Source organism: Plasmodium sp. gorilla clade G2 (genome assembly GCF_900097015.1).
Source record: "Plasmodium sp. gorilla clade G2 genome assembly, chromosome: 11".
Lineage (NCBI taxonomy): Eukaryota > Apicomplexa > Aconoidasida > Haemosporida > Plasmodiidae > Plasmodium > Plasmodium adleri (nom. inval.).
Genome location: NC_041703.1, coordinates 396,885 through 421,116, shown reverse-complemented (window position 1 = coordinate 421,116; position 24,232 = coordinate 396,885). Strand labels below are relative to the sequence as shown.

General features: G+C 19.0%; 3 protein-coding genes across 3 annotated transcripts; 1 reads left to right on the top strand and 2 right to left on the bottom strand.

Annotated features, from left to right (window-relative positions):
• Positions 1-32: 32 nt before the first annotated feature.
• On the bottom strand, positions 33-18,446 carry PADL01_1111200 (conserved Plasmodium protein, unknown function; the record flags this gene model as incomplete). The annotated part of the gene is made up of 7 exons (XM_028682566.1): positions 33-12,070; positions 12,193-12,963; positions 13,111-13,941; positions 14,098-14,346; positions 14,475-14,900; positions 14,986-17,193; positions 17,357-18,446. 7 exons carry the CDS (start codon positions 18,444-18,446, stop codon positions 33-35), a joined length of 17,613 nt encoding a protein of 5,870 aa, XP_028538831.1.
• Positions 18,447-20,437: 1,991 nt separating this feature from the next.
• On the top strand, positions 20,438-22,722 carry PADL01_1111100 (conserved Plasmodium protein, unknown function; the record flags this gene model as incomplete). Its single annotated transcript, XM_028682565.1, has 9 exons — positions 20,438-20,542; positions 20,674-20,756; positions 21,200-21,266; positions 21,356-21,506; positions 21,591-21,790; positions 21,874-22,094; positions 22,250-22,334; positions 22,447-22,573; positions 22,670-22,722. The coding sequence occupies 9 exons, from the start codon at positions 20,438-20,440 to the stop codon at positions 22,720-22,722; spliced, it is 1,092 nt and encodes a 363-aa protein (XP_028538830.1).
• Positions 22,723-22,881: 159 nt separating this feature from the next.
• PADL01_1111000 (conserved Plasmodium protein, unknown function) lies at positions 22,882-24,141 on the bottom strand (the record flags this gene model as incomplete). The annotated part of the gene is made up of 1 exon (XM_028682564.1): positions 22,882-24,141. The coding sequence occupies one exon, from the start codon at positions 24,139-24,141 to the stop codon at positions 22,882-22,884; it is 1,260 nt and encodes a 419-aa protein (XP_028538829.1).
• Positions 24,142-24,232: the final 91 nt, after the last annotated feature.

The following is a 24,232-nucleotide window of genomic DNA, read 5'->3' as shown; positions in this document are numbered from 1 at the left end:
ATATATATATGTATTCATTTTTTTGTAACGTTTTATGACATTTGAGTAAAATCATTTACTGCCTTTGGGAAGAAATGGTAAGCATAAGCTATAATAATATCAATAAAGTTTATTTCTCCTACATCCATAAAAAATGCATATACTGTATTTTCTGCATTAAACTCACTAATAAATGATTCTCCAAGTTTTATAAAATTGGTACATATATAGGACTGAAAAAAAGGTTCACTTAGTATACTTGAGATTGTACTAGATATATTATTTAAAAATGAAATTAAGAAATTAAGTACTTTTTTTTTATATTTTGAATGAAAATGTAATATAAAAGTTTGTATTGATGAAATGGTAACATAAGAAATAAAATCAGCAAATAATTTTTTTAAAATAAAATTTTTAGATAAAATTATATTTATTTTATTAATTAAATCTTCTATAAACTTTATATTTCCAGTATAGTACATATGTATAATAGATATTGCTCCTGATACTATTGTATCCATTTTTTGTTCATCTATAATATTTAATATATTTTTAAAATTTATAGATATGTTTTGTAATTTAAATAAACATATATTAAATAAACTATGTTTTATAGAATATGTATTTGTTAAAGAAGTATTTAATTCATAATCTCTTACTATCAAAAATAGCATATCTAAACTTTGTATTACATTTCTTTTTGCATAATAGGTAATATATTTTGTGAACATATTACTACGATAAAAATATATACTATTTCTTAAAAAAAAGTCATAACTATTTATTAATGTAAATGAAAATAATTCATTTTTTAATCTAGAATATAAATTGTTCATTCGAGTACCTAAAAATCTTCCTAACGTCGTGAATTTTGTTGTACTATTTTTAGGAATAACATTTATTGTATTATTAATATTATTATTATTTTTATGTATATTATCATTCACTTGAACAAATTGTGTAAAACTATATTTATTAATATTATCACTTTTTTTTTCCTTTTTATTTTTCATATTATATAAATTTTTTCTTATGTCTAAATTTGGATTATTTTCTTGCCTCTCATCAATATATGTATCATTATGATCATTAATGTTTCTAATATTTCTATCATTTCCATCTATACCTCTATTAATATATGAAGAATTATACATATATTTATGATTCATTATTCCGTTTCTATTTATGCTATCTTCATTATTATTTCTTATTTTTTCATTATTTATTATTTTCTCTTTTTGTATCTGTTGTTCAAATTTGGCATGACTCAAATTATTTTTTTCATCAAAATAATTTTTTTGAAATCTGTTAAGTTTTTCATTTATAATATTTTTTTCAATATGTTTACCCTGATTAACTGGTTTTATACCTTGATATCTATTTTTTTGTGTATCATTTAATTTATTAGTAGATAAATAATAGTTATTATCATTTATTATTTGTTGATCTGTATTATAATATTTATTTTCTTTTGGTTCTTTTTTCCTATGTATTTTTATATTTATTGATTTTTCATCTTCTCGACTTGATTGCTTATCATTCGAAGATGGTAGATAATCACAACGATATGGATTATTTTCATCACTAAAATAATTATGATCATTATAATTATTATTATTATTTTTTTTTTTCATCGACATGGATAATTTTTTCTGCATTATAGCACATCTCATTTTTAGTTTCGACAAAAATGGTTGTTCATGTATATATATATTTTTTATAACCTTATCATTTTTTTTATTCTTACTCTTTTTGGTAGCTATATTATTTCCTTTTGATTGTTCTTTTTTTTTAAAAAATACAGAATCTAGATAATCATCATTTAAAGGAGGTTGGACATCAAAACGTTCATATGTTACAGATGGATTCCTATTTTTAGTAACATTAGAAATTTTATTAAATACATTTTTTGTTTTTTTTAAACAGTTTTTAAAACATTGTTTAATACTACGTACATTATAATTTTTTTGTATGAATGCATATGTACTTTTTAAATTTACATATTTTTGTTTTTCCTTTGAATAATCTTCTTTTAAATTATGTGTACTATTTTGATTTATATTTAATACTTTTTGTACAAATGGGTCCACATCATATGATCTAGTAGCAGCTAGAAAAATAAATTTTATAATATTTTTTAAAATATTCATAACAGTAGATTTCTCACTTATATGTAATATAGAAGAAATGTTGAAATCAATATCTCTTTGACTTATTAGATATATAACATTATTTTCTTTTTTATAAGAAAAGAAATATTGTTTAACATTTTTAATAAAATTATTGTAATATGAAGAATGTTTACTTAAGCTAAAACTAGATGGATAATTGTTTAAAATATATATAAAATTTTCAACCATTATTTGAACAAAGATTATAATTTCTTTTATATCTTTTTTATTATAAATAGGTTCTTTTTTATTAATTATGATTAAATCTATGAGTTCCTTTTCTTTCTCTTCATTAAATTTAAATATAACATTATCTAAATTATTATTATTATTATTATTATTATATATAAATGTAGTTGTATTTTCTTGATCTTTATATGTTTTATACGGGTTTAGATATCTATATTGTATTGCTTCTTTATATATAAATTTGGCTAATTCTTGATGTATTGTATTTAATGCTACTCTTTTGTCTGCATCAAGGTTGAAATTTGTATACGAATTTGTTCTGTACATATATATGGATTTATTATTTTCTATTGTTCTATTAATTGTAGATTCAAGATTAACATAAGTTCTTCTTGTTCTTATTAAATCCGAAAAACCATAATAAAATGAAAATAATAATAAGTGATGAACGTTATAATTTTGAAAATGAAAAGGTGGAGATGTTTTAATAAAATGCATATAAAAATCTGTTTTTTCTAATTCTTTATTTAATGCTTCTTTATATGCTTCTAAATAATTATTATCTTTTAAATATACTTGTAAATACATTAAATGAATTCCTTTTATAAAAGATTTTACTAATCCATGTTCTACAATTAATCTTTTTATTTCATCAATTTGGTCTTTTTCCATCCACGTAAAATCATTTATTTCATAAGAATTGGTGTAATTTGCAAATTTTGTAGAATTTGTAGTATTTGAAGAATTTACAAAATTTTTACAATTTTTCTTTGATTCTTCTAATAAAACATTTGACGAATTATTTTCCATATCTCTTTTTATATTTTGATCTTTATCCATTTGTCCTTCTTTTGTTTGTTTTGTTAGATTGTATTTGAATTTTAGATCATCTGTTAATATTTTCTCCTCCCCTTCAGTACCACCTTCTAATATATTCATTGCCCCTTTATTTTCGTCAGTCTTTTCCTCTTCCTTCTTTTTAGAAAAGAAATAATTATATAAATCTCCCAATGGCTTTAAAACCATTTGAGTAATACCTTCGTTGCTTTTCCTTTGATCACTTGTTTGTTGATTAGCTGTTTTAAAATAAGTTTGATCATTAGAATGTTCTTTGTTTTGTATTTGTTCATTTATTTGTTGTATATTTATATCTAACAAAGTATAAATCAAATCCTCATTGTGTGATGATAATAATAAGCTTTTTTGAATTTCTGGATAAAAGCTTAACAAGTTAAGAACAAAAAATGCATAAACTCTAGTATTATCATCTCCTTCATTAGATAATTCATATGGATTTTCAGATAATTTATATCCATATGTATCCTTATTAAAAGGTTTGTGTTCATTCATTAATATGTATACTGAATCATTAGGAAAGGATATATTTCTTAAGAATACATGTTCATTATATAATAGTTCTATTTCTAAATATAATGAACTTGTTTTTTCTAACATGAGTTTTAAATAGTTGGAATAATTTTTTTTTGTATATAATAACATACTATATTTCTTCCCTATGTTATTTAATTTTTGTTGAATTCTTAAAGGTTTAAATATTCGGGTTTCATACATTAACATATATATAATAACTGTATAAATATTTTTATATAAAACATAAATATTATATGCATTACCATTATGTATTCCTTCTTCATTTTTTAAGATATAATATTTATCTATAAAATTTTGTAGAACAAAAAGTGTTTTACTTAATATTGTTATTTTACATTTAGCACCCTCTTTTTTTTCATATTCTTTTAATTCATCTCTATCAGCAAATCCAAAGCATTTAAATTCACTAAATTTTTTTTGCCCTTTATAATCAAATGTTTTATTAGATGTAAATGTATTATATATCATATCAAACCAAGTTGTATTAATAGATTTCAAATATGTATTATTGTAATAATCATTTTGTTCTGCACTTTTATTCTTATTTATATTATCTGTTATATTAATACAAAAGTTTTTGTGATAATCATCCAAGTCATTTAAATTTTTTTCAAGAAAAATTGATCTTTCACATTCATAAGAAAACATGGCAATATTTTTAATTTTTTTTTTCCCTATAGAATTATCTAAAGTCTTTCCAAAAAAAGCAATATTACTTCCATATAATCCTATTTTTTGTTCACATTCTTTTATATCATATTCTATTTTTTTATTAAAATTTAATTTGATAGTATCATCAACTTTTGATATATCATCTAGATTATATTTTTCCTGATTTTTTAATTTATATATTATTGGACATAATTGTTTTATGTTTTTCAATTTATCTAAATAAAAACTTGATGAATGGATATTTGAATTATCAGTATAAAAATATTTATAAAACAATATATTAATATTACTTATTTCAACAGTTAAGTCTTGTAAAAAGTTGTTTAGTACATTATTTTCTTGTAAAGCTTTTTTTAGTGATTTATAATAATCTAAGCTTATGATACATTCTAATTTTTTTTTAATTATATATTGTCTATTTGGTATATATACATGTTTCTTTTGAAATAATTCATTTTGATGATACTGTATGTTTTTATAATATTTATGTTTATTTTTTAAATAATCATTTGTTATTATATTCATTCTTTTTAAATTTGTCAAGTGATTTGTTTTTATAATAATAACAGATAACATAGCAAGTCTATATTTATATAAAATATATTGATGATGTATTTTATTTCTTATTATAAATTTCTCTTCTTCATTTAATGGATATATTTTATGAAAATATTTTCTATAATCTGAAAAATATTTCTCATCATAATTATCTTTTTTAGATGATGGATGATTCATATTGTTCTTAATATGATGTTTATTAAAACTATCTAAAGTGTTATTAGAATGTTTATAATTATTTATGTCATCGAAATATGGATCATCATGATAAACATTTTTTATATCCTTTTTAGGATCTTCTGGTATATCATTTTGTTCTTTCATAAAATTTAATACATTCTGAATATTAACATCTGATTTACATAAGACATTACCATTATTATTGTTTAATTTAAATTGATGTAATGATCTGACTGGTAAAATAATTTCTTGTAATATTTTATTATTATTATTATTATTATTATTATACCATGTAAATTTTAAATATTCCAATGTATCATTTTTGTTTTTTTCTTCTTTTTGAGAATGTGCATTCATATATGTTTCTATGACATTTTGACTTTGTCCTTGTTTTTGTCGTTGTATATCTTTTTTTTGTTGATCTTCTTGTTCTTTGTTATGTTTTATTTCAATATTATCTCTTTCTATTATATTAGAACCTTCTATATTATAATTTCTTTTATTATTACTGTCCTTTTCACTTGTATCAGTAATTATTCTTTCAATTTTAAAATATTCAACATTTTTCATTTCATTTTTAAAAAAGAATAAATGCTTTAATATAAAATGTAGCTTTTTATATCTTCTCAATTTTTGCATTACTCCATTTTTCAAATTATTTTTTTTAACAAAGTTATCTAGCTTTTGTAGAGATAGAATATTTTTTTTATCATTAACATTTATTTCATAATAATTTGTTAACTTATAATCCCCAATTTCTAATATTAATTTTATATTTCTGTTGGTTCCCTTCATATTTTGAATAGTAACACCAAAGATATCTGAAGACCATTTATTGGAATGATAATATTCAAATTCTAATAATTTATTTATAATATTTTTATCAGTTAAATATTTTAAGGTATCTTGAAGTTTTTCAAGGTTTGGATATAATTTATCTTTTATTTCGGGTATTTTCTTATATTCTTGATAATAATCTTTTTTAATATTACTTTTAAATTTATTTATTTTTCCTTTAATCTTTCCAAAAAAGTTTTTTAACACATTTTTCTTTTTCATCTCATTATTTTTGGGAATATCCATTGATCTATTATTTTTATAAGAAAAATCATTTTGTTTATTTTTAATATGTTTTATTTTTTTAGTATTCATTTTTTCCTCTATATTATGAACGTGATGATTTATATTACTATTATTATTATTTTTCATATTATCCATAATATTGAAGGGATAACTATATAAATTATCATTAGGATCTATATCATTTAATATTTCTCCTATTTCATTTTTTTTCTTTTGTGTATCATAATGATATTTTTGATCAATATGATGAAAAACATCTTTTAGATATTTTGTGATATTGTTTGTTTTATAAAAGGGAACCATTTCTACCTTATAACAAAAGTGAGTATTATTTTGTATTGAAGAATAATCCATATTATTACTACTACTACTACTATTACTACTATTACTACTACTATTACTACTACTATTACTACTACTATTACTACTATTACTACTATTACTACTACTATTACTATTATTGTCCATTTTGTTGTATTTATATATTTTTTGGTGTGATTTATTTATGTATAGAAAACATAATTCATTGTTTTTTCTAAAAATATTAAAATCTACTATAACTATATCTGTTCTACTAATTTTTAAATTATATTCAGTTGAATTATTAAGATATAGTTTGAAAAATATTTCACATTTTATATTTTTTTTTTCTCCTTTCATTATGATTAATTTTAAATTATGAGTATATGAATATATATGTCTTTCTTTGATAGATAATTTGTTCAATGAAAAATTATATATTTGTTCTGTCCATTCTTCTTTATATAAATCACTACATGTTATCATCGAATTATTATTTGTTCTTATTTTTTCTATTTCTTTATTGTTTTCTACATGTTGAAAACCATGTATAAATAATTTTTCTAAGCAACTTAATGTTCGATAATTGTACAATTGGGTATAAGAAAATTTTATTTTATCATTTGTGTTATTATTTTGTAGGAGTGACATATTAGGCGTTTCAAAAAAAACATATTTTTTCTTCCAGTCATCATCATTATTATTACTATTATTATTATTACTATCATAATGATTTCTTTTCTTTTGGTCAAATTTATTTAAAATGGGATAAATGGAAATATATTTTTCATTATCTTTACTATTATGTGTATCATATTTATAGTTATCGCTTTTTTTATTTTTTATAAATGGAACATATTCAATATTCCTTTTAATTGTATTATTGATGTAAGTAATATTTTTTGATTCATCCAATAGTTTATTCTCATTTTGATATGTCATATTATTGTATGGTTTTAAATCCATTTGAGTATAAGGAAAGACAAAATATTTTTTCCCTTTCATTATATTTTTTTTTTGCCTCTTTTTTATAGGTACGTATAATGTTTGTATAAAAGAAGAACTACGCTTTGTTGTGTCGTTTATATTTTGATCTCTTGTTGTTTTATTATGTTCATAACCTTTTGCTTCCTTATAAGTATTCCCTTCTAACCATTTATCATACATATTTTGAATGAGCTGTAAGCGGGATAATTGAATTTTTGCATTCGTATTAGAAAAAATCTTTGCATAAACCATAAGTGATTTATTCATAAATGCTTTAATAAATGGCTCATGTTGTATTAAACTAACTATATTGTAATATAAAGGAATTATATTTTCTTCATCTGTAAATTCGATAAATTGTAATGAACTCATTTGATCATTTTGGAATAACATTATTTTTGTACTTATATCAGTTGAAAATGGTAATAGATTATTTAAAAATTTGGTTATATAATATTTTAGATACGTTATAAATTTTTTTTCAATATTATCATATAAATGTTGAAAAAAATTAATATGTGTACCAAAATTTAATAATATGAAATTTTTAAAATGTATAAAGATTTCTTTTACTTTATGTTCATTATTTTTTATAAAATTTACAATAAATGGATAACCTAATAATAACTTTAATATGGTTTTGAAATAATATTGTTCAATAAAATTATGTAATAAAAAAAATAAATTCGAAAAGAATCTTCTAAAATCAATACTTTCTATAAAATCTTGAATAATACAATTTTCTGTTATGTAATTTAAATTTTTTAAAAGAAGTGTAAACCCAATTGATAATACATCTAATGGTATATTTAATTTAATTAATATAAGTCTAAATACATCTATACTACCAAAAAGAATTCCTTGTGTTTTTATTACTTTCAATATATCATTTTGTGTATTTCCTAATTTGAATATTCTATATATCATATATGTTATTATATTAATGATTCTATTATATAATTTTGTATTTGATAAAAAATTTAATAAATTAATAAGTATAGAAGATTTAAAATAATTAATATATTTTATAGATACTAATGTTCTTATATTATTATTACTTATTTTTACATTTTGTATCTCTTTCTTCCAAAGATTATAATCAAATATAGATTGAATATATTCTTTCGTAATTTGAGAATCTCCAGATATATATATTCCTTTTTTCATTAACTCATCAAATAACATATTAGTAATTTTATATGCTTTATATTTATCGAAAATTTTTTTATCAATAGATTCTATAAGTCGATGGAATAATATCATTGAATTATATAATTGATATATATCATTTTTTTTTAGTACATATAAAGTTTCTTTTAAATTTTTACTTTTATTTTTCTCATAAAATTCTTCCATTTTATAATATATATCATCAAAATTTACATGAGTACCATTAATTACAATTTCTGTGTTAAAAAAAGACCAAATAAGTGACATAGCATAATTTTCTTTGTCTAAATATGTGATATCTACATTTTTATTTACTTTACTAATAATTTTAGATTGATATAATATATGTTTATATTCATTATATGTTAATTTGTTATTATGTAACTTTTCTAGATCTTCTGTAGAGATGTATAATTTTTTCTTTTTTAAATATTTTACAATTTTATCTGTAAATAATATAGAACCATCTTTCCAAAATAATTTTTCATTCATATAATGAAAATAAAATAATTCTAAATTATTGAAATAATCTATATGTATTTTAGAAGCTATAGAATACCATTCATCATAATTAAGTTCTTCATTAGATAATTTTTCTAAAACATTTAGAAAATCGTTGATTTTAATAAACTTCTTTTCTAGTTCATTAAAATATTTTAAGGTTAATTTGGTAGCTCCTAATTCATTATAATCGTATATCGAACAACAATGATATAGAATATCCTTTTTGTTAATATTATTTATAATGTTATAATTATTTATGTAACTAAAAAGGGTATTATTATTATTATTATTATTATTATTATTATTATTATAAATATTACTGTTGCTATAATTTTTTATATAAATATTATTGATATAATTATTTTCATTATTAAGTTTATTTTTACTTTTAAATACTACAAAATTAATTATATTGTGTAAATTTATTTCAACATATTTCATCATATTTCTTATGACTTTTATATGCTCACAATTTATATATGATTCTAGTATTTTCAACTTTTCAATATATTCCATTTTTTTTATATACATTTCTGTATTAAGTTGGATATTTTTTATATTTTTATTTTCGTAATCAATTTCATTATTTATAGCATTCAATAAAAAGTCTAATAATTTTAAAAATGTATTAGTGTAATATTTCTTACTATCATAATGATCTAATATAAATGTATAAAATTTTTTTATTTTTAATCCGAAGATACCATAATTTTCTTTTTCTATAAAATTTATTACATTATTAATAGAACCTTTTACTACCATATATGGAGTGTTCATAATTTCATCAAATGAAAATTCGATATTTATATTCATCTTCGAATTAAGTAAAAGAAAAAAACTATCCATTATTTTCATGAACTTTTTAAAATTGTTATAATATATTACATATTTAAAATTTGATATATCTTCTCTTATCGATATAAGTAATGTGTATATATTTATTTTTTTTGTTGCATATAAATGGATTTTTTCTAATATTATTTCAAACATTTTTTTATAATAATTATCAGAAAGGATATTATTTGTTATGTTTAAATCTAATGCTATATCGCATGAATGATTACTTGAATAGATATGTTTAATACTTTTTTCGTTATTCATATTATGATGTTCTAATATTCTTTCTTTTTCTATATCATTATTCTTGTCTATTCCCTTCGATTCTGTATTTTGTACCTCAATATTTTTATTCCTTTCATTTGTTTTTCCTTCATATAATTTCCTTTTATATATGTGTTCATTTTGTATTAACATGTTTGTAATAATATTCAGAACATTTATATAGAGAAAATATGTTGGTAAAATTAAATACATTTTGTTTCCTTCTTCAACTAATATTTGAATACTAAACTTTATTTCACTTTCTTCTTGATATTTATACATATATATATCATGTTCATCTTTCATATAAAGTACTGTCAATGGTTTATTAAAATGGTATGACAATATTGGTAGTATCCATATCATATTTTTATTAAATGATGTCTTCTTAAGATATTTCTTGAGAACATTTCTTACGTAATCATTTTTATGAAAAAAGCATTTTTCATACTTTTCACATTCTAGTATGGAATAAAAGAAAGAATACATATTTTTGAATAAGTAATCCAAATGATATGTATGAATATCAGTGTTAGATTTTTCTCTCATCCAATTTTTTTCATCAATCTTAATATATTCATGGTTATTATTGTTTGTATTATTTTCTGTATTTTGTTTATCCTCTTTATTTATTTCTTTACTTTTAATAACGTCTTTATCTTCCATTGTATTATTTTTCTTTTCAGATTTCTCATTTATTATTTGGTCATCGAAATTTTTGTTATATAAAATAAGATTCGCAAATTCTTTCTTTCGTTTGACACTTAATTGAACGTTAGCTTCTTTAAAAAATTCTTTTCTTTTATAAAAAAATTTTTTATATATGTTTAATATATGATTTATTAATATATTGACAAAATCCATTAATTCATTTACAAAATATAAGTTATATAATTTGTTCAATGTAGCAACACTATTATATGTTATTGTAGGATATATTCCTAATTTTAATTGTTCGAAATTTTGAATATATGAATGAGCTAATCCAATTAAAGATAAAAAATTATAGTCAGGTTCATCATTTGATGACATTATAGAAAATTTATAATTTTCCATATCTTCTAATATTTGTAATTTGGCATTCTTATCAATTTTAAATTCTTCTAACCATTTAAAATATGATAAATTGTTGTTATTTTTGTTTTTTATTTTTTCTTTTAAAAAATTAGGGAATATTTCATTAAAATCGATATTTGGTATTTTTTCATTTTCATTTTCATGTTTATCTTTTATTTTAAATAATTGTATGGATTCTCCTTCTAATTGTTGTTTTTCCAAAAATTCTATATTAATTATATGTTTTATTTTTTTTATCATATATTTTAAGGTGTAAATAAATATGTGTAAATTATCATAAATACTTGAATCTATTTTTGCTTCAGATAAAGAAATATTAAACCATTCTAAAAGGCCTTTATCACATAAAAATAAACCATTCAATAAATTGTCTATATCATTATATGGTTCAAAAAGGAGGAGAGAAAATATTTCATTATATAAAATATTAATATATTTTCTTTTTATTGTTTCATTTTTTATCTGTTCAATTTTTAGATCCATAATATTAGTTAAGTAGGATTTTTTAAATGTATTTATATCATTACGGCCTAATAATTCTTTTGTCATTTCTTTTATATTTTCATAATTCTTTTCAAAGGAAAAATTATTTATAATCTGTTGAATGTCTTCTTGTGAAACGTCATCCTTGTCTGTGTATATTCTTACTAAATTTTCAAGGTATAGATTTTTCTTCATTAGTTCGTCATAACATGATAGAGTAATGCCTGTAATAATAGTAAGGAAATATATATGTATATGGACATATATGTATATTATTATATGTATATGTATTTATATGTGTATATTTTTATATGTTTATTTTTATATTTATTTATTATTTGTTTACTTGTTTCCATTAAATGATTCATATCATTCCTAAATATTTTATTATCCGGATTGTAGATCTTGAAAACATTTGCTTCTTTTAATATGATAATTTTCTCTTCATGTTTTTCCTTTTGCATTAAAAATGAGTGTATCTCATATATGCCCTCATTTTTTATTTCTGAGAAATATAGTATATTTTTTTTAAAATATTGACTTAATATTTCTATGATATGTATTAATACATTAGACGAATAATAGAAGAGTGCAATTTTCTGTTTTGTAGTTAATATTTTGTTAATGTTAATATGTATTTTATTATTTATATCACTGGATTTCATATTCATAAGTGAAAATATGGAATGAAGCTTTTTTTCAATTTTATAAATATTATGTAATTCATATGCTAATATATTTAGCATAATATTTGTTAATGTATTCAAATGTAAATATTTTTCAGAATATATCTTATTGTTTGAATTATGGTGATTTTTATATTTTTCTAAACATAATTTTATATCATGTGAATTTAAATGAAATTCTATATCAATGTTAGATAAAAAGTATTTTCTTTTTTTAACATGATATTTATATAACCACTGTTCTTTTATACACATATATAAACTATTATATTTCTCTTTATATGTTTCTTGTTGATTTCTTAGATTTATTTTGATTTTTTCATAATTCAACATATAATTTATCAGTTGATCAATATCGGAGCTTTCAAAAAAATATCGGAGATGTCTTTGTAAATTTATCAAACGTAGATTATCGTATGTTTTGTCGGTAACTGCATAAAAGTAAAATTAATCATAATATTATAAAATATGTACATATATAAAAATATATATATATTATATATATATATTATATATATATGTGTGTATTTATGTATATATATCCATTTATCTGTTTGCTTATAAAATTAATATATTACCGTTTCGGGCCCATAGATGACCTTTTTTAACAAATGATTTTGATGCTGTCCCTGATTGAGCAAAACTATAAATTTCTTCAAACAATTTGTCATTATATTCCTTAGGTATATTAAATGTGTGATAAAATAAACTGATCATACTTACATGTTCATAGAGATCTAAAATATTATCTTTACTATAATTGTGATTCTTATATTTTTCATTTTGTTTTTTTTTTTCATTATTATTATTATTATTTATTGTATTTAAATTCGAACTAGTATAATTTAAATATGAATATTCTATTAAATCTAAAAAGAAAATCTGCTCAAAATTTTCTACTTTTGTATAAGAAATATCAATAGGATAATTATAAGTATTAGGTTCTTGAATTATTAAGAAAGACTTTTCATTTTTTATATTATCATAAAATTTAAATGAAAATTCTTTTAAATCATCTTCAATAAAATTCTTATATTGAATAAATACATATTTCATTTTCTTTAACAATATATCTCTTATAGTATCTTCAATTTGTTTATCTATAACATCATAAAAATAATTAGGATGTGAATCGATAATTCTTTGTATAATGTTTTTAATTTCTACAATATGTAATTCTATAATTCTTTCCTTGTCAATTATAAATTTCATTTCTTCTGTTTTATTTATTTTATTCAAAAAATTGTTAAAAAATATCATAATATTTATTATATCAATTAAATCTAATGTTAATATTTCAGAATTCATTTGGGGTATATTTTCTCTTTTATATTTTGCAAGATCGTTTATTTTCATTCCATAAAATATTAGTGATATAATTTCTAGTACCTCCATATATTCTTGATTATCTGAGAATAATAAGACGGTTCATAAAAAAAATAGGTTTGATTAATAAACAGATAAATATGAATATATATATACATATATATATGTGTATATTATATTATTTATAAGAATGGTGCATAAACAAATAATGTACATTTATATTTTTAATAATATTTTACCTTCATGTTTAATTTTTAAATGTTTAAGAATTTCAAATAATTTTTCGCTATACAACTTATACTTAAAAATTATTTCCTCTAATGAATGCAAATATACATAATATGTATAATCTTCAGTTTTATTTTTTAGAATATACAATTTTATAATATTATAGACAAAAGAAAGATGATGTCTTATTTCTTTTTCTTTATGCAAATTGTCTATATCTTCTAACATGTTGTACATGTATGCCACCAATGTTCTCAAAACTGTTATAATAAAAAATAATATATGAATATAAATATATATATATATATATATATATATATATTATATATATTTACATTTAGCATAAAAAATATATATTTAATATTTAATATTTTTTATTATGTCTTACGTATTTTTTCATTTTCATAAAAGTTGATAAAAACATTTTGTTTGATATCTTTTTTTGATAAAAGAGAAATATGCTTAAAATTTGTATTATTATCATAAAACTTTTGTATAATTAAATTTAATTTTTTACTGAAGGAAGAAAATATATTGTCATCTTTGATACATTTTTTTATCTTATTCCTATCATAGTTTTTGCCGCATAAAATGGCTGTTATTAATGATGGAATTTGATTTATGTTATAGGCATTTTCATTTCTATAAATGGTGAGAAAGTTAAAATGTTCAGTGTCTTTTTTTTCTTCCATATTATGAGATATGATATCATAATCTATAGACGATAGAGTATGATCTATACTTTTTTTGGATAGGGCAATTATATTTTCACTATCTAGTTCTGTTTTATTATTTATATTGGGTATATTTTTATCTATACACAAAAATATAAATACATAAATATATATATATATATATATATATATATTATTTTTTTTTTTTTTTTTTTCTTTCCTTACCAATTGTCGGTATTGTATATAAATTCAAGTCATATCCCACATGAATTTTCCTATTAGCCCCAATATTTTTACTTAAAATATCGGATACACATTTATTCGTACTTATAATATAAGAACCATTATATGCTTGTATTATATTTATAGAATTATGATTATCTAGTACTTCATGTTTTATATGTATTGTTTTGTTTGATGTTATAAAATAGACATTTTTTCCTATATAAGTTAATAATATATACATCATAAATGCATGAGTAAATCCATACGTATTAAGTAGAATTAGATTATATTCATCTTGATTTGTATGAATTAGATGATAATATTTTTGAGCTAATAAATCTAATTCTTTGGTTGAAAAGATATCTAATATTTTTCTTAAATAATTTGTATAATGTATCCAAACAAGAGTAAATACTGAATATAATTTGTTTTCAATTTTATGAATGACATATTGATTTGTATTTAATTTAAAATAATTAAGTGTTTTTTTTTTACTGAGAAATATATTTTTTAATTTATAAAAATGAAAGTTTATATTACTCATATTAATATTTAAGATATCAGATAAATTTCCTATTTCATATGAAGAAATAATTTGTATTATAGAATTTTTCATTTGTTTAGTATCAAAAAATGTTGATTCAAAAATATTTCTTAAAATTTGTTCATTTAAAAATAAAGATTTTTTATTAAACATTATATATTTAGCTTTTAGTAGATCATTTTTTAATTCTCTAATACTTTTAATTTTTTCCTTTTCCATCATTTTTTTCTTTTTACATAAGTTTTTAAAATATTTCGAATTTAACATTAAATCGTTCATAGAAATATGATTATCTCCATTTCCTTTTTTATCATTTCTGTCCTTATGGTTTTTACTATTTGGTAATATATCGTTTTTTTTACTTTTACCTTTTGGCATTCTTTTTGTTTTATGAGATTCATCATCACCTGATATGTTCAGAAAATTAACTATGGTATCATCAATATTATGATGTTTAGAATTATCATAAAGTTTAATACTATCATTATTTTGATATGAATGATGATTTTTATATGAATGATCATTTTGATATGAATGATCATTTTTATATTGATGATCATTTTCATATTGATGATCATTTTTTGAAATAGCGATATTATCCCAACTACCAATATTACCATACAGATCAATTCCATTTTCTATCAATGTATCCTTTTTTGTATCATCTGTATACTTATTTATAAACTCCGATTTATTTTGAAGAAAGATATATTTATCACCATTTTCATTTTTATTTTCATCCTTAAATGTAGGACCCTGCATCTTTTGTACTAAATTATTAGGACGTTCTGCATTAGATATATTTTCCGATTTTAATTTTGTTATACTATCATATGTTAAGTCTGGATTATCTAATAAAGTTTTATTTAAATCATGCGATGATTTGTTTGTTGTTATAGAGTTATATAATGTATTATAAGAATTTTCATTTGATATTTTTTTATTAGATTCATTTAAAGTATCTAATGAAGATATCTTAATTTCATTATTTAATAATTTAGCAACATCAGGTTGTATACTATTTGATGTATTAGTAAATACTAATTCTTTTTTATCATTATGCGATAATTTTTTCATTTCATTATTTTCCTCTTTCATTAATTTTTGCATATCATTAGATGGAGAATGTGATATATTGTTATCATCAATATCATTGTATAATTTTTTCAATACGTCATTATCATATATACTATTAGGATTGGTATTTTCCATAATATTATTTGAAATATTATCTTCTTCTGGTGTATCATAATAATAAAAATGGAATGTGAAATTTTTTCTTTTATGTTTATTTTTAAATCTTTTGTTTGTTTTCATTTTTTTCTTTTTATTTATATATTCTATATATTCAACTTCTGTTTCATCAATTTCTGGTTCGTCTTCAAGATAATCATTACAATATGTATCAAGATAATTAAGTATTTCTAATGAAAATAATAAACTTAAATTGGTTAAATGACCTTTAATTATATTAAGCAGTAAGAGATAAATACTTTCTTTATTAAATGAATGAAGTTTTTTATAATGAGACAAAATATCCTTTAATGATTTATAATATTTAACTTTATTATTTTGTTGTTCTTCTGCAAGTGTATTAATATCATTGTTGATACAATTTTCGATATCATCATTTTCTTGTGACGAAAGGGGGCTTATATTAATGCCTAAAAAAAAAGGGGTAACATAGATAAAATGATAAAATTACAAAATGTATTAAACACAAACATATATTATATATATATATACTTTATTCAACATATGGTTATAAAAAATATTTCCATTTTTTTTTTTTTTTTTTTTTTTTTTTTGATTATATGTTGGGATTACTTTCATTTGTGATGTTATAATTATTTTCGTTAGAATTTATTTCTACATTATCCAGATAAGTATATGATATTTCAAAACTAGTTATATATTGATGAACAGAAAAATGCTCGCTAACTAATAAATATGTTAGATCATCATATAATCTATTAGATATTAATGTGTTAGAAAAATACTTTGTTGATACTAATTGAATATATTTATTTGGTAATGTATTCATATAAATAGATATAAGTATACCATTTTCATTTAATATAGAAACTTTCGCATTATGCACTTTAGATATAACCAGAGCAATAAAAGTATCAAAATAATAATATCTATTAAGAAAATAACTTTCTTCATTATTGTTAATAGATATTTGTTTTTTATTACATATAATATTTTGTATATATTGAATGATACTATTTTTAAATTCATCTCCTAATTTAGATAATACGTGGTTGTTATATGTTTTATGATATAAATGTAAATTTTTTAAACAGAACCAATATTTTCTTAAAAATGAGTCATTTATAATTTCTTCATTCCCATTAAAGAATTGTCTTAAGAGAGAATATGGATTTTTAGAATTTAATATAAGATCAAAATTTTTATTTATTGATTTATGATCAATAATTATTTTAGATGTATCTATTTGTATTAAACTAAGTATAATTTCTTGAGCTTCAGGTTGTTCCATTGAATATAAATCTAATATTTGTCTTAATTTATTTGCCATATCTATTTTGTTAATATATAATAATCCACGTTCTTCTTCATCTCCTTCTCTTTGTTCTTGTTGTAAAAATTCTTCATATAATTTATTGACTAAATGTTTTCGAAAATCCTTTTCATTATTTCTACTTATTTCTGATATTATATCATTATTAGTTAATAATAAATATTTTACTTCTTTTATTAATAATTCATTTAATAATGTTATTGATTTGTCTATATCTAAATATGTCTCTGTAAATAGTTTTTCTATATATATAGAACATGAGCTTGAAATTTTGTCATATATGTTGTCATTATATTTATCCATATTCTTTATTTTATTAATAACACTAGATAAATTATTTTCAATTTTAATTTCTTTTATGATACTCATACTGGATTTTGATAAAAATTTATGTACGTTCAGAAATCCTCCATAAGAATATTTCTGAACTGATATATTACTTCCATTCTCTATAAAAATGAAATAATAAACATGTAAGTGTATAAGGCCACATATATATATGAGAAATGTATGATATATACATCTACATAAAGATTTTATTTTGATTTTTGTTTACGTTTATTATCCTTAAATATCTACAATAAAAAAAAATATAAGAAAATGATAATAATTAATTGTATTATATATATATATATATATATATATATATATATATATATTTATATATATTTATTAGATGCTATTTTTCATATATAAGACATGATTTTATATATTATTAATTTTCTTTTTATTTTGTATTTATTTTATGTTACCTTTTTGAAGAATGGATTCCTCAAGGAAGAATCATTACAATAATAACCTATATAGAACATATAAAAATATATCGTGTAATATATGTATGTTTTTTATATTACATAAAATAACAAAATATAAAAGGTATAGCATATAAAAAAATATTTTTATTTTACCTCTTTGAAATATACACACTAAACATATCAACTTATATAGGACTCCTCTACTATTAATAAAAAACATACTGCTTTTTATGTATATCCAATAAATTGAATAATTTCTTTTTTTTTTTTTTTTTTTTTTTTTTTCAAATTATTTTATAGATTTTAGAAAAAAAGAAAAAGGGGAAAGAATAAATATAATCTAGAACCGTTCAACATTTTTCATAGATCTAGTTATATATATATATATATATATATAAATAAATATATTCTTTTATATATATATAAGTTAATAATTTTAAATATTTTATTATAGTTTGTTTATTTTATAAAAATTCAACGATTATGTGATTTTAAGAATTAATTAAGTTATATAATAAGAATAGTTTTTGTTATAGAATGAATAAATAGTTTTTGTCATGCAAACAAAATATTAGGTGAATAAAATAATTATTAATATATATAATAATAAGACACAAAAAAAAAAAATTTATAAAATAAATATTTAATTATATTTAAGATTAATGATATATAATTTTTGTTGATAAGTACAAGAAAAATGACAAAACAAATTATATATATATATATATAATATATACTAAAGAAAGAAAAAAATATAATAAAAAACTTTATAATTGTAGGTTATTTACAATCATATATTAAAATTAGTATGCATTTATTACATAAACATGAAATGAACATTTATAGTTAAAAATATGTATATTTTTTATATGTCTATTTATATATATATATTTTATTATTAATCCTATTATTAAAATGAAGGGTATTCTTTTGACGATACATAAATTGTAACTCATATTTCACTTGAAAAAAAGGATATATCGTCTTCTTCTTATCACAAAAAAGGGATATATATGTATTAAATAAATATGTAATGAAGAAATATCCTTATGCACTCTTATGCATCATACCTATAATGGTTATAAATAATTATACCCTATATATTTAATAATGTAGTATACATATATTTTTTTGGAAAATTACATAAAAAAATAAAAATATATATATATTATATATATATATATATATAGGTTTTATTTTATTTATTTTGATATATATATATATATATATATACCCTTTTAATAAAAAATATTATAAGACCCAAAAATTACGAAATATAAAACTTCATTTTGTGTACTAAAAAAAAAAAAAAAATTATAAATGAGTATACGGGAAATCCTATTTCTCTCTTTATTTATTTTATTTTATTTTTTCTTCTTGATAAAGAAAAAAATAATAATTTCTCTCAATAATAATAACTTTTAGCAATATATATATTTTTAATGTAAATAATATGATATATATATATATATATATATAATATACTTATCATATTCATTATTAATATTTTATTTATATATTTATCTAAGCTTTTTATAGCTTTTTTTTTCCTCTCTTTTTTCTATTTTCCTCTTATGTTAATTTTAAAAAATTATTAAGAAAAAAATGAAAAATTTAAATGAACATAACGAACAAAATTTAGAAATGTCTACATCCATCATTAAAAATCTTGACATTCCTTTATTAATAAAAAAACAATTGAATTTAAGAGTACTAAGATAAGAAAGGAAATATAAGATGAATAAAAATATATATATATATTTTTTTGTGTGTGTTGTCATAATGTATCATGTTATTTCCTTTTTTTTTTTTTTGTTTTTTTGTTTTATTATTTATGTAAGGATTTAAGATGTAAGAATAAAGATTTAAGTAGAAAAAATGCTGATATTAGAAAGTTCCTTAATGAAAAAGAAAACTACTTCAGGTTGAAAAGAGAAATCAACTAAAATATGTTTATATGTATGTATATTTATATGTATATATATTTATATGTATGTATTCATAGCTTATTCATCCTTCTCTATAATTATTATGTTTAATATATTATATATGTATTAAATTCAAAATAAGAAATAATAAATAAAATAAGCAAATAAATAAATAAAGATTGAAAAGCTCCTTATGTAAATATAAGAATATATAAAAAGGTTTTCCATATTACTTATATGAATATCATATTTGTTATACCTGAGAAGTAGAATAAAATACAAGTTCATCATCAACAATATAAATATATATATATATATATATATATATATATATATATATATATATATTGAAAGAGAGATGATAATATGAATATATATTTATTAAAAATTATATATACAAAAAAAATATACATGCTTCCATTTTTCTAATTATATATAGTTTTAAGGAAAAAGTTTACAATGAAAATAGGGAAAAGTTAAATAAAGAATATGAACAAGCTATGAATGTATTCACAAAAAAAAAAATAAATAAATGACAAAAGGATTAAAAATATGAAAATATTTAAATGAATAAATAAATACTTATAAATTTTAGGATAATTATGATAGACAAATAATTTTAGAAGAGAAAATAAAAAATAAAGAAAAAAAAATTAAAGAATATGATTTAGAAATTAAAAGGTTTAAAGAACAAATTGGCGATATGCACAATAGAATAAAAAGGGCTACACACGAAAGTGAAGAAAGTTCGACTCCAAAAAATGAAAAGAAAAAAAAAACACACCATAAAGAAATATATTATATATATATATATATAATATTCTTTGTAGAAGAAAAGTGTCTTAACTTTTTGAGAAAGTTTAAGGAAACGTCAACGGAATTTGTACAATTAGATATGTTTGATAGATTGGAAACAATATTTAATTCAAGAGAATTCATAATAAAGAAACAGGAAAAATTAAAAGGAAAAATAAATATTATTAAGGATAAGATAAAAAATATGGAAGAGAAAAATAATTTAACACTAATGGTATAATTTATTATTATTGAATATTACTATTTTGTTATAAAATCATATATATATATATATATATATATTATCACTTTATATAGAATAAAGAAGGTGAATACAAAAATCTTGTCCATACCTCCGAATCCGTTATGAAAAAAGAAAAAGATTTAGAAGAGCAACTGAAAGAAAATATTAATGAACATAATAAAAAGGCTTTATTATTAAACAAAATAATCTCTTGCATTGATAACTTTTTAAGTCGTTTCTCTACATTTCTTCCTGAATTAAGACATTATAATATTAAAAAGGATGAAGATAAAACGTAAAAAAAAGGAAATTATAAAATAAAAATATAAATTATGATTATGAATTATTTTTTATTACACAAAAATGTGTATTGGTATATATATATCTTATGAAAATATATAAATAATATATATGTATTATTCATATTCAATACAAATTTGTTATATCCAGGAATTTGGACAAGAAAAATAAACCTCAAGATATTATGGAAGATACGCAATTTATTGACACAGCAAATTTTAATATTTTAGAGGAAGTAATAATAAAGCCACAAAATTTGAACACAATTCAAATAAATAAATAAATATACATATATATATATTATACCTCTCAAAATAATGCTAAATAAATTATTATTTATATTTCAGGATATTCTTAAGAAATTGGATTATATATATAAATATATAAAGGATACAATATATATAATAAATAAGGCGAAAAAAGAGATATCTTTAAAAGATGATAATTATATGGAAGCCATGAAAAACAACTTAGGCAAAAATATAAAAAATAAAAATAAAGAAATATATGTACATAAATATATATATATATATATAATTTTTCATTATTTCATTATTCTTTATTTTTTAGATGAAAACATTGAATTTTTAACATACAATGGAAATGTTAAAGGAAAAAATTAGATTGTTTATTAGTCTATGTGAGAACATATATATAATATATATGTATATTTATTTTTTTTTTTTTTTGTTTGTTTACCAATATTTACAAAAAAAGAAATATTTTATTATAATGTAGTTATGATAATTATAGAGCCTTATTTATTTTATTTTATTTTATTTTTAATTTTTTGGTATTTTTCCATTTTGTATGAATGTACATCTTTCTGGTGTTATTCCATTAATATAAGAAACTTTCTGTAAGAATTTCATATAAGCATCTAACCTTTTTTGATTAGCAAGAAAATATGGTAATAAATTATTTTTTGTATTAACATATTTGGATATAGTATTTAAATAAGATAAACCTATATTTCCTGAATATAATAAAGGGAAATCAATATTTTTAAACCATTTTAATATACTATATGAACCTATAAAATATAATTGATCATGATATACACTTCCTTGTAAAGACGTATCAGTTAATCCTCTTTTAACTCTTGCGCATATCTTAAAACATTTATTTTTATCGATTACAAAAGTATTTAAAAACCTGTACAATTTTGAAAAGCTATAAAAATTTCCTAAACATACAGCTAAATATTTTAATGCTGGGGATATAAGATATAAATGATTTTTTTTTTTTTTTAATGAATACATAGAATTAATAACAGCTAAACCTTCTTCGGTTATATTACATATATTAATACCAAATTTTTTTAATTCATTATAATGATGATTAATCATTCTTATTAAATGTGTTCCTATTTCATGATTACATAAAGCACGTATTTTTTGTCTTGTCATATTATGATATTGTAATTGTAAATAATATGAATTATTCTTTTTAAATATTTGTATTGCTGATATAAGTTTTTCTTTAAATTCAATTTGAACGTTATGTTTTATTCCACTATTTTGTATATATTTCATGATATAATTTTTTATTTGATATCTTGTTAAAAATGTTTTTTCTTTATTTTTATCATTTTTTTTATTATATTTTTTGATATTAAATATAATATTTTCATAATTATCATATGTTTTATAATTTACTTTAACAATTTCTAATATTCTTCTTGCTTCATAAAATAAATTAAAATGAATTTTATTTCCATTACATTTATTATAAATAATATCTAATTCATCATCATTAATATTATAATGGAATAATGGATTTTCAATCATTTTACCTTCAAAAAATTTCTTTTGTGCTTCTAATAAATTTGTTATTATGCATTTTTTATTTGTTTTCATATTTTTAGTGGTATGTATATAATTCTCTTCATTAAATAAATTATTAATAAATTTATCTATTAGATTTATTAAACATTCATCTGGTATTACAAATAACTTCACATAATTTGGTGACACACAAAATGTTTTCTTATTCAATTTTCCTTTTTCTTTTTTTTTAAATATTATTTTGTTATGATCCATATGGAAACAATATTTTTTTGTTTTTTTTTTTTTGTTATTTACTAATATTATCTTATTTTATTTTTTTTTCTACATAAAACATTATCAATAT